Here is a 14,048-nt window from a genome sequence, read left to right as displayed (position 1 = left end):
ATTTGAGAAAAAGGGCTTCATAAAAGTTAGCCTACTGCAGCAAATGATTTTGGTACATTACGGTATTTGGAATATAGATACCTTTACTTACCTAGCATTTACCTTCATTTACCTGATCTATGAAAACCTGAAAATAAGCTTTGCTAAATGCTTCTGTATGCCCAGTCTAAAATACTCTTTATAATTTCTCTTTATAAACAGTGTTACCACATACACAGTACTGCAGGCTGGCTGCTTTCTGCTGCCCCCTGCAACAGAAAATTGTCAGAATCAAGAACTAAACAAAAATGATATTTTTTCTGCCTTTATTTCCATAGGTTGGGAAGCCCCTTTTTCTCTAGAAGTCAATAATACAAGCAAACGAGGAAGCATAACACAGTCTCAGTCTAGCTTTGCACAGCAGTTGAGCTCTGCTTCACAATAGCCAAGGAATTTTTAGTACAAAAAGCATTAAATCAAAACCACTTGGAAGTTTATTTGGAGCTGTAAGCTGCAATTCTCTTTGGATGTTTGTGATTTATCTTTTATTTCCTTCTGATAGCATTGTCAAAATACAGTCACCTACATAACAACGTAACTCAGACTTTTTTGACAGTCGTTCAAGCTATTGTTGAAAATCACATAATAGATTGCTCCTATTGCAGAAGATGGTAGTGGTCGCTCAAGGGTATTCACCTGTGACAGCAAGTCATGTTCTCATACAACCAGTCTTCTGGCTGAGTATTTATTTATTTATTTATTTATTTTTTTGTGCTCCAATGTTTTACTATTTAAGCCATATGATATGCAAAGAAAGTTAAAGGAACTTCTGCACCTGAGCTGATATAAGAGCTTATAATAATGGGAAAAGGTGGTCAGAAACCACGTTTTTTCCCAACCATATGAACAACTATTCTGAGCTTGATTGAGGACAAAACATTTTTCAAGTCAGGAAATTCATATTAATTTATGTTCCTAGAAACAGAATTATCTCCCCCAGAAGACAGCACAATATGGACAGTGATCAAAACGATTTTCTGACATCACAATTCATGTTCAGAGCAGAAGGATCACCTTTAGGTGAAGAGAAGCTTTTATGCTTCTTCATTTTAAACCTTCAATACTCTATCAAGGATTTATAAATGATACCTGTAGAATAGCTGGACTTGAGTTGGATTTAAGTTGGACTTGATGATCCTTACGGGTCCCTTCCAACTCGGGATATTCTATTATTCTATGATAATAAGTAACTGTGCTAAGGAGAGATTTAATAAGAGCACAAACTATTACCTGCACAAAATATCCTTAATTGCTGTACTGGTGATATCAGCTGCAAGTGGGTTGTGAAGAGGTCCACAAATGCTCCAGGATAGACAATGAAGATAAAAATCCCAAATCCATTAAATCGTACTTGTTCTCTTAAAAAAAAAAAGAAAAGAAAAATGAAGAGCAGTTATTGCACACAACAAATGAAAAACTGGGAGGTTTTGCATAGTACACATTTTGGACTATGAGAATAATTAAAATTACACTTATCAAACCAACTTATTCCTCCTAACATGAAGGATGGAAAGATAATTAAACTAGAGGATATTTTCTCCTGTAATTGCCACTTTTAAACAACATGCATTTATGAGGCTGGTAAAAAACAAATGCTCAACTTCGACTTCTTTTCTGCCTCCTGGCAATAACACATGAAATATTAAAAAAAAAAAAAAAAAAAAAAAAAAAGTAAATTTGCTTTCAAGTAATATTTATTTTAGCATATATTTTAACATTTGGGGAGTCTATTAGGTAAAAAATGGCAACCTTTATTATTGAATTTCAAAATAGTCCATGAAAAATAATCTGGAAAAGCAATGCCTTTCCTTTAACAGGAATGCTTAGAGATTTCTGGAATTTATCATTTCTCTCTTTGTCCTAAGTGAAATTCAGAGTAAATTGTGAACGTACAAAAACGAGGGAAATGTCATCTGAAAGTCAATAGGGTAAAAGGACAAATGCTATTTAAATATGTTAGTAGCTGACACTGTCATACAGATAACAGTTTCAGAGTTTTCACAATTGCTTTTAAAGGGCACTTTTTGGAATATCTATGTGAAGACTTTACGAAGCTAGATATTTCAGAAGGGACTTGTAAAGGCATGACAATCACGTTTCAAGCCAATTATTGCAAACAAATCAGCTAATCTCATATCTTTTCTGTGACAGTACACTGGGCAAAGCATTATATTTAGTCACTTTTCATACAATCCCAGCTGCAAGAATGAAGCACATATACAATAAAAGGAGACAAAAAATTATGAGAAGACATAAAATTACACAAAACAAATCAGAACAAAGTAATACATGAATTCTCTGCAGGTAACTCATAAAAACTGCCCTTACTAAAGATTAGTAAGGGTAATCTCCTGCCCATGCCAGATTTCATGACTTGGGTAGAAGGGATAAAGAGAAGGAGAAAAAGGCTTTTTTGATACAAGCCTTGACAAAGCTAAGGCTTGAGTATTTTACACTTTTGTAGTTCATAGCCAATACTACCTTGAACTGAAGCTGGTGAAAGTATGTAGGGAGTCAAAATGATGTACCATAAAATATTATTATTATATACAGTAGTCATACAATTCTCCCATAGCACTGCTATTTAGTAAAGCCTGAGGATGGACCTTGATAGCACTATAGACCCAATCTGTACTAGGAGAAAAACAAAAACATAAAAACACAACACAACAAAAGGACAAGGAGAAAACAGCAGCAGTAAGTTGCTGTAAACGGAAAAAAAAAATTATCTCCCAAATTTTAATGGATAGTAATTTTACAATGGACAATCCAATTTTTTTTTCTCCTTGAAATAGATGGGAATCAATTTTTAACAAAAACATAACCCAAAGCTGAATATTCAGAGCCACTGCCCCAGATCTTGAGTGAAAGTATCATACCACTAAGGTATAAGAATTATTAATTCTGGTTAAAAACAGCTCCATAGTTACTCCTGGATTCTCTGCAGTTAGCCAGCAGCACATGAAGGCACTGTAAGAGAAAGGAAATTTTCTTGTCTCTTCCTGTCATGGGATGAGCAAGAGCAAAGAGCTTCATCCTTCACAAAAAAAAACCCCACTGGATATTACAGAAACCAAGCTTAAAGACAAACAGAGTATATGAAACACACAGGGTCCCACATCACTCCTTTGACTGAGAACTTTCATTGCTATAAAACAGGTTGTAACAGGTCCAAATGCAGTCACGACTTCTTATTCTCAAGAAAATTAGTGAAACAACTTAGGGCTTCATGCCCATGGGACAAATAATGCCTATGATGTCCCCAGAAAATGTGGAGGACACCTGAATATCAGTTCTGATAACCACCACTTAACCCTCTTATGGTGGAGTGTCGTTTAACAGTAATTGACTAATCATCAAATAACATCTTTGTGAAATAATCATCACAGTTAACAGTGACATTAAGAAATTCATCTGTGATCAAAATTAACACATCTCTGACATTAACAAGGGCAAATCATATCTGACTGAGTTACTGCTGTTCACATGCTACTCATGAGCTGTGTTTAAACAAACTAATTTAAAATCTATTTTAAAGTACCATTCTACAATAGCATGCAGGTCCTCTTCAAATGCCACAGCTTCAGAAATGAAATTACTGTATGAAAAACAAGATCAATTATGAGCAGAATTACTAAACCTGATGCAGCGTGGCATATTTACAAAGCAAAAGTCTTGTCTCATGATCAGTAGAATAGGCACTGTATTAAAACTCTGTCCTTTCTTGTACATCCTTCCAGACTTAAAATCTAAGGAAGCTGCTATGAAATACAGAATAAACAGACTCTCTAGATAAACTGAAGAAATGCTAACAATGTTCACCTGTAATTGGAATATTAGTCTTTCTTGGCACATAGTAAGAGAAAAGTAGTTTGTATTACCGAATAGCTGCCACCCCATGGCCGACTTCGTGTATCACACCACTGATGAGGATTGCAGAGAAGAAATAGGTCAGCTGGCTGACAGGCAAATTTACACCAGGCACCTGTTCATGTGGGCATGACAACAAAACAAAACACACTAGGAAACCAAGAGGTACAAAGACAAATCATCCTGCCTCTAACCTTGCTGCTCTCACTCAGCTTTCTCAGCCCACCAACACAGCAGGAGCCACACACACAGCACTACTGGTTTGTACCTCTTCTCTCTGTTTAGTCAATCTAGTTTAAAATACACTGAATATATATTCTTTTGTTGAAGGTTGAAAAGCTCTGTAGGTGAAAAAGCCTTCTCCCTCCCCTCCTCAGTCCCCACAACCATGACAGAGCGTGCCCTACTCTATATTAAGTTCCAGAAGTTTATAAAAAAAATAAAGACTTCAGCTAAAATGAGACAGGTTTGGCACTGTGAGCAATAGTTTACAATATCCTGTAGATATTGTATGCGGTTATTGAGATCTTTGAGACCTACCCTTCAAAAAAAAAAAAAAGTAATACATTTAAAACTGGAATTGTCAGTGTCTCTTCTCTCTTTCACCTTCTTGTCTCTTTCACGTGACACCACCCCAAATTGAAAAGATCAAAAAAAAAAAAAAGAGTAACTTCTGTCTATTGTTCAAGCTTTGGCAGTCTGCATATGGCAAATTAACACTAAAAAAAGCACTTGCAATGAAGATGTTATTTTAATTGATGTAGGACATAACATGCAGCCCCCCAGTTCTTCCTGTGGCTGTGGATTCCCACCGTTCCCAAGCTCTTCTCTGCACTAGTTATGAGATAACAGCTCCTTCCAGCCAGGCTCCAAAGCCAGTCAGGAGGAAGCCTCCCCTCTTTCCATGGGACAGGGATGAGGACTGCTCAATTCCCACCTTCTCTCAGCTGCTGTGGCTGCAGTAGGAAGACGTGCTGCTGACTCAGGCACAGTTGCCCTGTCTGCCCTGCTGCTCCCCACGCTCCTGGCATGGAGCACCCCAGGGCTAACAGCTGCTGTGCACATGGCATGAATTGTGATCCAACGGCAGAAAAGAGATGCGATGGGCAAACATTTCTGACCTGCCTGTAAGACCCTCTAAAAACGACCTCATGTGACACAAAAGGCTGCAGCTCCTGGCTGCTGTTCTCCAGGCATCAGATCCAACTGAACAGACCCTATCTAACCCTACCTTCATTGAGTCCTGCCTGTTCCTCAATTATGTGCATTCAGCTATCCATGAAGAACTCTGCAACAGCTTGATGAGACAATCTAGCTAAAATCCTTTGGAGAACTGTCTTCACTAGTGTTACACTGAATCATTTCACAACAAACGTTCAGTGTGACCATGACCAAGATATTTATCTTAACTGGCATGATTGTGCCTCACTGCATGAGGACAGCTGCTCTTCACTCATGAGGCTTCCATTGCTGGCGTTGAAGCATTAGCTGGTGGCACTACTGGATCAGTTAACTGGCATTCTCAGTGGTTCTTTGCTCCAGGAGCATGGGAGGACAGACAGCTATAGCAAAAGTTCCTATTGCAATACCACCGTGACTGTATCACATTAGAAAACAACACTGAGTGCTTTCCCATATCATGTCAAAGAAGCTAGGTTAAGATACACCTAAAGAGGGAGCTAAGTCTTGTGAAGAATTCACGCAGTATTTTGTTAACAAGCATTGTCACCTCATATTTCACAGTCTTCTGGAAATGCCTTTAGTAAAAAAAAAAAAAGGTCCTTTCCTAAAAACTGATCTGTTTCTTGCCCACTTTTGCTAATAGACAACCAACACAAGGGGAGGAAGCTAAAGAAAAACAACCCAGTTATCTACAGATGGGTACATTGGATAAAAATGGCTGAATAAAAAAAAAAAAAAAAAAAAAAAAAAAGGATGGGTCCAAAAATCTAAATCAATAAAACATAAGTGTAACTCCCTTTCTCCAAAGAGGAAGGATAAAGGCTAAGCAGATTTATGTCAAAGGCTGGCTAAAACACAGTTAAAAATTAAAATAAAATAAAAATAATAATAATAAAAAAACCACTCCTCCAAGGCAGTCAATTAATTATTAAATATATTGATGTCTGATTTAAATGATTAGAAGGTCCTCCTCACTTCTTCTTCACTTCTTTGCAACCACACGTGGGTCACTTTTAGTGCCAACTTACGCTACCACATTCCGGTCAATAGAATACTCAAACTCTTTGAAGGCAGAATTACAGAACTGTGATGGTTGAGAAACAAAACAAAAGGAAAAGAACCACACAGGTCACCTTAGGAGAAGTAACCTTATCTCCTTACATGACATTACATTATCTGTATACAATCTATCTTTTTCAGTACTGATCTCTGCTCTTGGTTTGAGAGTGCAGTAATTCTGCCAATGAGCAGTCATTGCGGAATCCATTCCACACTGAAACTGTTAGTACTTCTGCTTTCATAGTTCAGACCAGATTACTTGCTAAAGCTCATCTTCACTTTGCTCACCTTTTATTTATGTCACTTTTGCAGAAGAGCAGAGCATTGCAAACGACTACTTTACTTTGGCATCACAAAAGTGGATGGATTCATGCAGTGATCTCAAAAAATGAAAATATAAGAGAGCTATATCTTATTCTGGAATGCAAGACACATGTGCTTAACACAGACCCTGTTGGCAGGTAAGAAGTTTTCAGTCCCATGTTCAATTTGTGCTCTACTAGACACACAGCATACCACCAAGACTTCCCACTCTCTCCTGCCTGCTTCTGGAGATAATTCAGGAGCAGGCCGTGGACCAAGTGACTACAGTGGCAGTACCAGCAGTTCTCTCCCAGGTTACCACTTTTGCCAACACATACTGCATTTGCTGCATTCACCCTACATGTGTGAAACAAATCCAAACCATCCCAAATACACTGAGTTTATAATGCATGCTAACGATCAGGCTGCTCACGTTCATGCAATTTATTTAAGTCTAGTGGCATACGGTCAGTTTAGCACTTATGGGAAGGTCTGTCAAGGCAGCACACAATTCCCAACTGCTGTTTGCTAGACTAGCTGAGCAATACAATAGAGCAAAATGGTTGGGTACCACTGCTCTAAGCCATATGGTAGAAGGCAGAGCAATCTTATAGGACTTTTTGCTTTCCTGGAAAATGACCACACATTCTAGCCAGACAGCATTCTTGGTGAAATAAGGTTAGCTAGGAACCTTTCCAGGTTAAACCTGTTGTAAGGGTAATGTTACTTCTATTACTGCCTTATGTATTTTGATGCAAGATATAATGACAGTACTTGCAATCTTTCCTATTCTATAAACTACATTTCTTCCTAAAACAACACAATCTATTGTCCAGCATCAGAAATCAATTAAATAAATTATTAGGCCTTTGACTAGATACTGCCAGAAACAGAACACTCAATTTCACACTGTAAATTAGGCAGAGGTCCTTGAACAATCCAACAACACGCGATCTCCTCACTAATGAATCTTTGTTTCCACAATCACACAAAGCTCTTTCCATTTCTCTCCTTCTCCGCTGATGTTTTGTATTGTAATAAATGAGACCTCTTCTCTTCCTACGGTTTTTCATTTTGCAGATTTCAAGGCCATCACTGGCTGTACACTGCACAGCTCAGAGAAAGTAAATTCTTATTGCTGTTTTGTATTCTTAGTACTGTGATAATTTAAGACCTTTCAAAATTACCAACTAGTTCTCACTTCTGAGAATATTTAATATAAATTCTTTCACATATTTGCAATCATTTATCTTCCTCTCTCTTTACTACCTCCACCCTCCATTTTTAAGGCTGGTAACAAACCAGCAACGTTTTATTTAAACTAATATTAGCAATTAGGTTATTCTTGCATGGGAGGATTTAAGTATCATATATCCCATTAAGAAGTTGGTTAGTATCCGTTCACAGCCCTCAAATGAAGACCTGAGGAGAGAACACTTACCACAACTTGCAGCATACGATCATTCTGGGCTTTTGGTGCCTCAGTTAGCATCTGTGTCAGCGTCTGCATCAGTGTCTTTCCAAGAAGAATAACAGAGCCAAACATGGCAACTATACCAAACACCATTCCCATGCTGAACCTGCAAAGACAGGCAAATAGTTCAGCAATACATAGGCACAGGAAGCTCGTGCATATTTTCTGGATATTTAACTTCGCACATAAAGCTCATAGGGCAAAACTTACCAAGGGCCACTACTATTAATTCATCAACAAGGAAGTACCTAAATATGAGCTAAAGGAAACAATGACACTAATAACATATAGTAGTAACGTATTTAATAATACATAATATTTTCCTTGTTTAGTGTTTGACATCCAAATCACATCCCGATTCATCTTCGAATATTTTTATGCTGTTCTTATGCATTCTATTTTTTATTCAGTTACCCAACACATGTAACTTGCCATTAGCTATGAATAAAAACATAACTTTACAATGTATAATTTACCATGTTGCACCGCACCATCACATATTTAGAAATCTGGATCAAGTGATGGGGTGGCATACATATTTATATAAGCTTTTTCAATAAATTTTGCATCTTCCTCACCAGCAATAAAAAGTGCTAAAGAACAATAAATGAGACTCAAACTTCTTTAAAGAAGAAAAATTAAAAGGTACAAATGCAAGACCAGATGAAAATCGATTACTTAAAACACATTCTTCTTCTCACCCATTCACATTTCATTAAATCAGTGTGAAAAATCATTTCAATTTACTTTAGTTCACCTAATGGTGAATAAAAATTCACCATTATTATTATTATTATTTTACACAATTCAATAGTTGAAGGATGTGATAAAGTCTATTTTCTAGCTGCAACATTTCAATTTACTACCAGTCCTTCTTCCTCTCACAATCACGTACTTGTTCTCTTACCATCCTTAATAAGGCTCACTGGAAATTAGCAATTTTATTTTAAGCAATATGCACTTGTAATGCTAATTAAAGAGACCGATGGAAACATTATACTGTAATAAATTATACACATTAAAAAATTGTGATTGATACAGAACTACTTAAAAGCAAAGTAAAACCATTAGATACTAGAGAAACCAATATGAAGCAGACTTCTCTTTCACAATTATCTCACTAATGGTAGCAATACAGGAAATGAAAAGAAATTCAAGCCTTACTTATTTTTATTTTCAGAGTGGATATAAAACAACACTAGGGAGGCAATTCACCAATAATTTTCTGAATCAGTCCAAAAGCATCTATATTAAACACCCACCTTATTTACCCGTTACCAGCAGTCTGTGCAATCTTCGCAAGGAAAGGTGCAGGCAGGTAAAAGACAGAGCTAGAGCAATGTCCTTCTGAGTAGGTACAGTTGCTGAATGTCTGGGAAATCATTGGCAGCAGGGGCACAACTGTCTCTGGATAATTTGTAAACTCTAGTGATCAGGGGAAAGCTTGGTGTACAGTAATGGGCAGATCTGGGATATGAGAAGCTGCTTTCAGATCTACCTCTATAGAGTACTATATGTAATAGCTTTATACTTAAGACCTATGAATAGCTCAAACCACAGGTAAAAATACAGTTTATAGATGTCTTGTTTTACAGCATCCCCATATGTAATCTAGCTGTAGATTTTTTAGCAGAGGGCATAGAATTATGCTGGCACAATACCTTTACAGCAACCCTGTTTGGTTGGTTTTATCCTTAGCCTATAGAAATAACCACATCTAGGCATTCCACTTGTAAGGATGAAAAGCACAGATGTGGTGATAGTTGCTGCCTCTGTATTTGACAGAAAAGAAAAATCATGAATTTATACCATAAATAGAGAAATCTGGGTTTCCATCTCCCCCAGTTGTAGAACTGGTGGTTGAAGAGAGCTGTTTGCCATCGCATGTGAAAAGGAGAGATGCTCAAGCCATAGGTCAGCAACCAGTCTTCATAAGATGCCTTCAAAGAGCTGGATGACTGCAAAACAATGGAAAGTTAGTTTAACCCAAAACTTTCAGGAAGATTCTGTATCATGTGACCAAGCAGCAAATCAGACTCATTTATATAAAGACAGATGTATAACTTCAAGTACATGTCCTGTGCATTATTTATATTTTGATATATAGGTGTGACCTGTAATACAAAAAGGCTACACCACTGTTATGACGCAAATCACAAGTTTAGGATTTGAAGAGAGATCAGCCATCCAGTGTTATTTGGCAATTGCAACCTTGTATCATCTTTCCTAGCGTTAAATCACTTTCCGTAATTTTTACCTGCCTGGTCAGAAGGCTAAGGTATAAAGTGTTGATGGTATTTTTCTATGTGCAATTACATTTTAGTAAACGTAAAAGTTAAAAGATTTTAAAACTGCAACAAAGTAAAACACAATCTGTTGGCTTTCATTTGGCATTGGCTTGTTTCTAACATTGGTGAGATGTGGAGCAGAAACGTGGGTATTGTTTAGCAAGGGTCAAAATGAGGTCTATTTTTCAAACACTGTGACTGAAGAGACTCTGAAATATTTGATCACACCATCAAAAAGCCAAAAAGACTTTAAAAGTATCACCATGTATTGCAACAGTGATTTCATTCACTACGATCATTTTCCAGCATTTCGAGATACTGTTGGAACTCCTTCCTGCTAATTCCAAAGATTTCCTTCACAACTTGTCTTTGCAATGAATGCGACCTATGGACTATATAATTAATAGTTTACCACAGTAGCATCTAATATTATAGGCCAGGAGAAGTAGTTTTGCGATTGTTATTTTATAGTATGTGGTGTTGGTCTTCTCTCAACCTGCTTCGTGGAAGTTAGTGTCAGAAAGCCTGCTGAAGGACAGCTTTCCTTAGAGGTGAAGGAGGAATTCATAGCTGAGGAAAAGCGTGAGCCTTCTGACTCTGGGCTGTTCCCAGGGCAGGAGTGTGTCTGACATAATCCAGACAAGTCTTCAGAGCTGTCTGAACTACAGCATTGTTCCTGAATTTCCCTATGAGCAGCAGCACCTACTGAAGACATCAGGAATGCGCAGTTCACAAGGGGCTCCCCTCTGCCCCCCCAGAAGGAACTTCACAACTTTCTGGCTGTTGGTGAAACAAATTTAGAACTCACCAAGTTCCTTGCATTCCTCCTTTCCTTCCACAGCAACGGTGGGGAATAAGCAGCTCATCTTGCACAGCCATAGACTTTCTCATTTTATTGAATTAACTAAAATTCAAGCACTAAAAAGGCCTTCCACGATGCCAGAGCCACTTGCTCGTCGTTCATTTATTACCTATTACACCATTTTATCCTTCCTACCCATGTGTTTATGCATAAATTCCTTCTTCAATTTACTGGTTTCACTAAGATTTTTGTTCAGTCAGCTGAGGACAAACATCGAAGTTCTCATCATAATGCATCCCCTAGTCAGCACTGGTCTTACCCTACAACACCACTACGTTGTCCACAACCATATCAGGGCTTGCTAGCCTAGCTGTAACAGAAGAGACCACAAGGAATATTCCATTTTTACAAAGCATACGTAAGCCAGGGAAACAAGGAAAATGCCTCCTCGCATAATCTTGAATAATTAAGAGCAAAAATATGCACAACATTAAGTACATTCGTCTTTTGGGACTTAAGGAAACAAACATCCTATTCACACGGGATCCCCAAAACCAACAACTAACTAACCACCACCACCAAAAAACTCACAAATATTATAACTGGAAATAGAAATTTGGCACTTCAAAAATAGCTCTTATCTTTATCACATGCAAAATCAACCTAGAAACTTCTCCCCTAGAAATTCCACCAATGCATCCCACCAATTCATTGCAACCACACCACAGCTCCACTGTACCAGCAAGGCATAAACAAATATGCATTTTTTAATGAGAAATAACAAGATTACTGACTAATACTTTGGCCAAAAGACACCAAAAATAATTTTCCTTTGGGATTTTTCTCAAAAAAAGTTGAGTAAGTGGTGTTCATAACCATTAAATGGGCATCCCTTTAATTTAAAGGAGTAAATGACTGCATTCTTTTTTTCCCCAATAGGATCACCACGTTACCAGGTACACCCTCACACCCTGGTATGAAGTATGTTGGTACCTTAAATCTCATTTCAAGCTCCCTCCACAGACTTTGGCTCCGCTTCTTTAGCTTGAGCTCTAAGTGATCTTTGTTATATTAATTTCACTATAAAAGCAATACCCTTTTTATTTATGCAAGCTTTCAAAATAATGGATGTCTGCTGAATACTCCGGGAGCTCCACAACTATCTGCCAGCAAGCAGGAGCCCTTAACATTCTTTCGCGCTGACAAAGTCTGTTCGAGAGCCCCGAACCATTTCAGCTTCCTGACCTTAAAAGCTGAAGGCTAACCTTGACTGAATGCGCCTAATGCATCTTTTATTTCTGATAGCAGAAGGAGGGACAACCTTCCACCCTTTTCACATCCCTGATCCTTCAGGCAGAATGAAATGGGATGATTTAGCATGCTGGGGAGCAGGAATTCAGGGGTCTGCCTACGTGATTCCCTTTTTTAAGACCCAAACTTCGCTGGGAAACTTTTGTATCAGTGTTTCAGTAAAGAGCAACAAGAGGGGCTTACATTTCCAAGTCCCACATTGATTTCTTGCTGATTTGCTAATGCAAATACATCTTGTAATTCAAGCAATATTACGTGAATTTATTTATGCAAAAAGACATACGCACAGTTCCTCCTTTCATACTAAAGAGTTTGAAAGGGTTGAGACTGCCACCCAAAAATGTTGGAAATCAGAAAAACTGTATAAGAGAAAACTGAGCATGAGACATTCAACATTGAACAAATTTACACAGAATAAACATCAACTGCAAGTTATAGCACACATCCTTTTCTTGCCAAAAATATTTAAAAAAAAATACATTAAAACACTCTAATATTTTTAATTCGTGTTCTGTGTGCTGTTTTGGTGTACTTAAATTTTACGGAATGGGAGATCTAAGCTGGGACTAACTTTTGCTACAGTTGCTAGCAATCTAGGGTTATGAGTGTGGTGGGAGATTAAGCATACTAGCAATAGAACAAACATGAGTTTCCTGACTATATAAATCTGGTTATTTAATCCAAGTTCTATTTTGTTAGTGGTACTCACAATGAAACTTATCACTGAGATGTATTGACATCAGATCCATCAATAAATTCACAGAAACCCAACAGCTTCCACATCATTCCTGATGATTAATTACCTTCGTCAACTTCTAGGTAAACATCACAGTTAAAATTTAACTCCTGGACTCTCCTGCCTGCTAGAGCATTCTAGGCATTCCCCTTCCTTTTTCAACATAACACGTATTAAACTTGGTGTAATAAAACTTGAAAAGTCTTCAGACAAATTGTTGTTGTTGTCATTTGCATCATTAAAACATACAGACTAGTATTTGACAAGAACAGCTTTCATCATTTGCTGAGCTCCATAACAATTAGCAGCAGGGGGAGCCAAGTATCTTTCAAGTTCCCTCATCACCCAAAACTCAGTTTTCCTTATAACATTTTTCCCTGGATTTTACACCAGTGACAAAACGAACATTTGTTACTTTGCAGCAATGCTAAACCCCATTTGCACTCGGTAGAAGCAGATGCGGTTCATGGACTGCAATGCAAACTTCAAAAAGCGAAGGAATTAGAGATGGAGCATTTCCTTTGGTATTTTCCTCATATTTAACGATCACAAGTCCTGTTTTGAATACAAAGTTATCAACTCCATCCATACCTCACGCCGATATCGATCGTTAATACATACATATATATATATATATATATATATATATTATATAAAAGAAACTCATGCAGTGCACACATGCATTCCTGGATATAACGACACGCTGATGGCATATCTTGCTTTACGCATTCCTAAATATAATATCCGTGGCATATTTTGGTTTTAAACCTTTCCTACTCCATATGGAGGAAAAAGATGAGGCTGATAATGCTCTTTTAGGATTTATTTCTTTGAAGGACAGACAGCACCCTCTTACGACTTATTTATTTGAAAGGCAGCTCCGTAGGGCCCTGATATTTTTTTCCAGTGCACTAAGAGCCTCCAGAAAGAGACGTACGTTGCTTTTAACCCAAATTTCGGAGAAATGCCGTCAGACACAGGCTC

The 14,048-nt window shown here is 37.6% G+C and overlaps 1 protein-coding gene across 1 annotated transcript in view; it reads right to left on the bottom strand.

Annotated features, from left to right (window-relative positions):
* MBTPS2 (membrane bound transcription factor peptidase, site 2) overlaps positions 1-14,048 on the bottom strand; it is a 36,041-nt gene that overhangs the window by 21,747 nt on the left and 246 nt on the right. Inside the window, exons 2-5 of the mRNA XM_084282547.1 lie at positions 9,737-9,885; positions 7,895-8,033; positions 3,921-4,024; positions 1,270-1,397 (exon numbers count right to left, since the gene is read on the bottom strand). Of these exons, the coding sequence (XP_084138673.1) occupies positions 1,270-1,397; positions 3,921-4,024; positions 7,895-8,033; positions 9,737-9,885 (520 nt within the window). The remainder of the gene's footprint in view (positions 1-1,269; positions 1,398-3,920; positions 4,025-7,894; positions 8,034-9,736; positions 9,886-14,048) is intronic.

This window comes from Netta rufina, assembly GCF_964035555.1.
Source record: "Netta rufina genome assembly, chromosome: 1".
Classification (NCBI taxonomy): Eukaryota; Metazoa; Chordata; class Aves; order Anseriformes; family Anatidae; genus Netta; species Netta rufina.
Note: the sequence above shows the minus strand (reverse complement) of the source record. Positions and strands in the feature narration are given on the sequence as shown.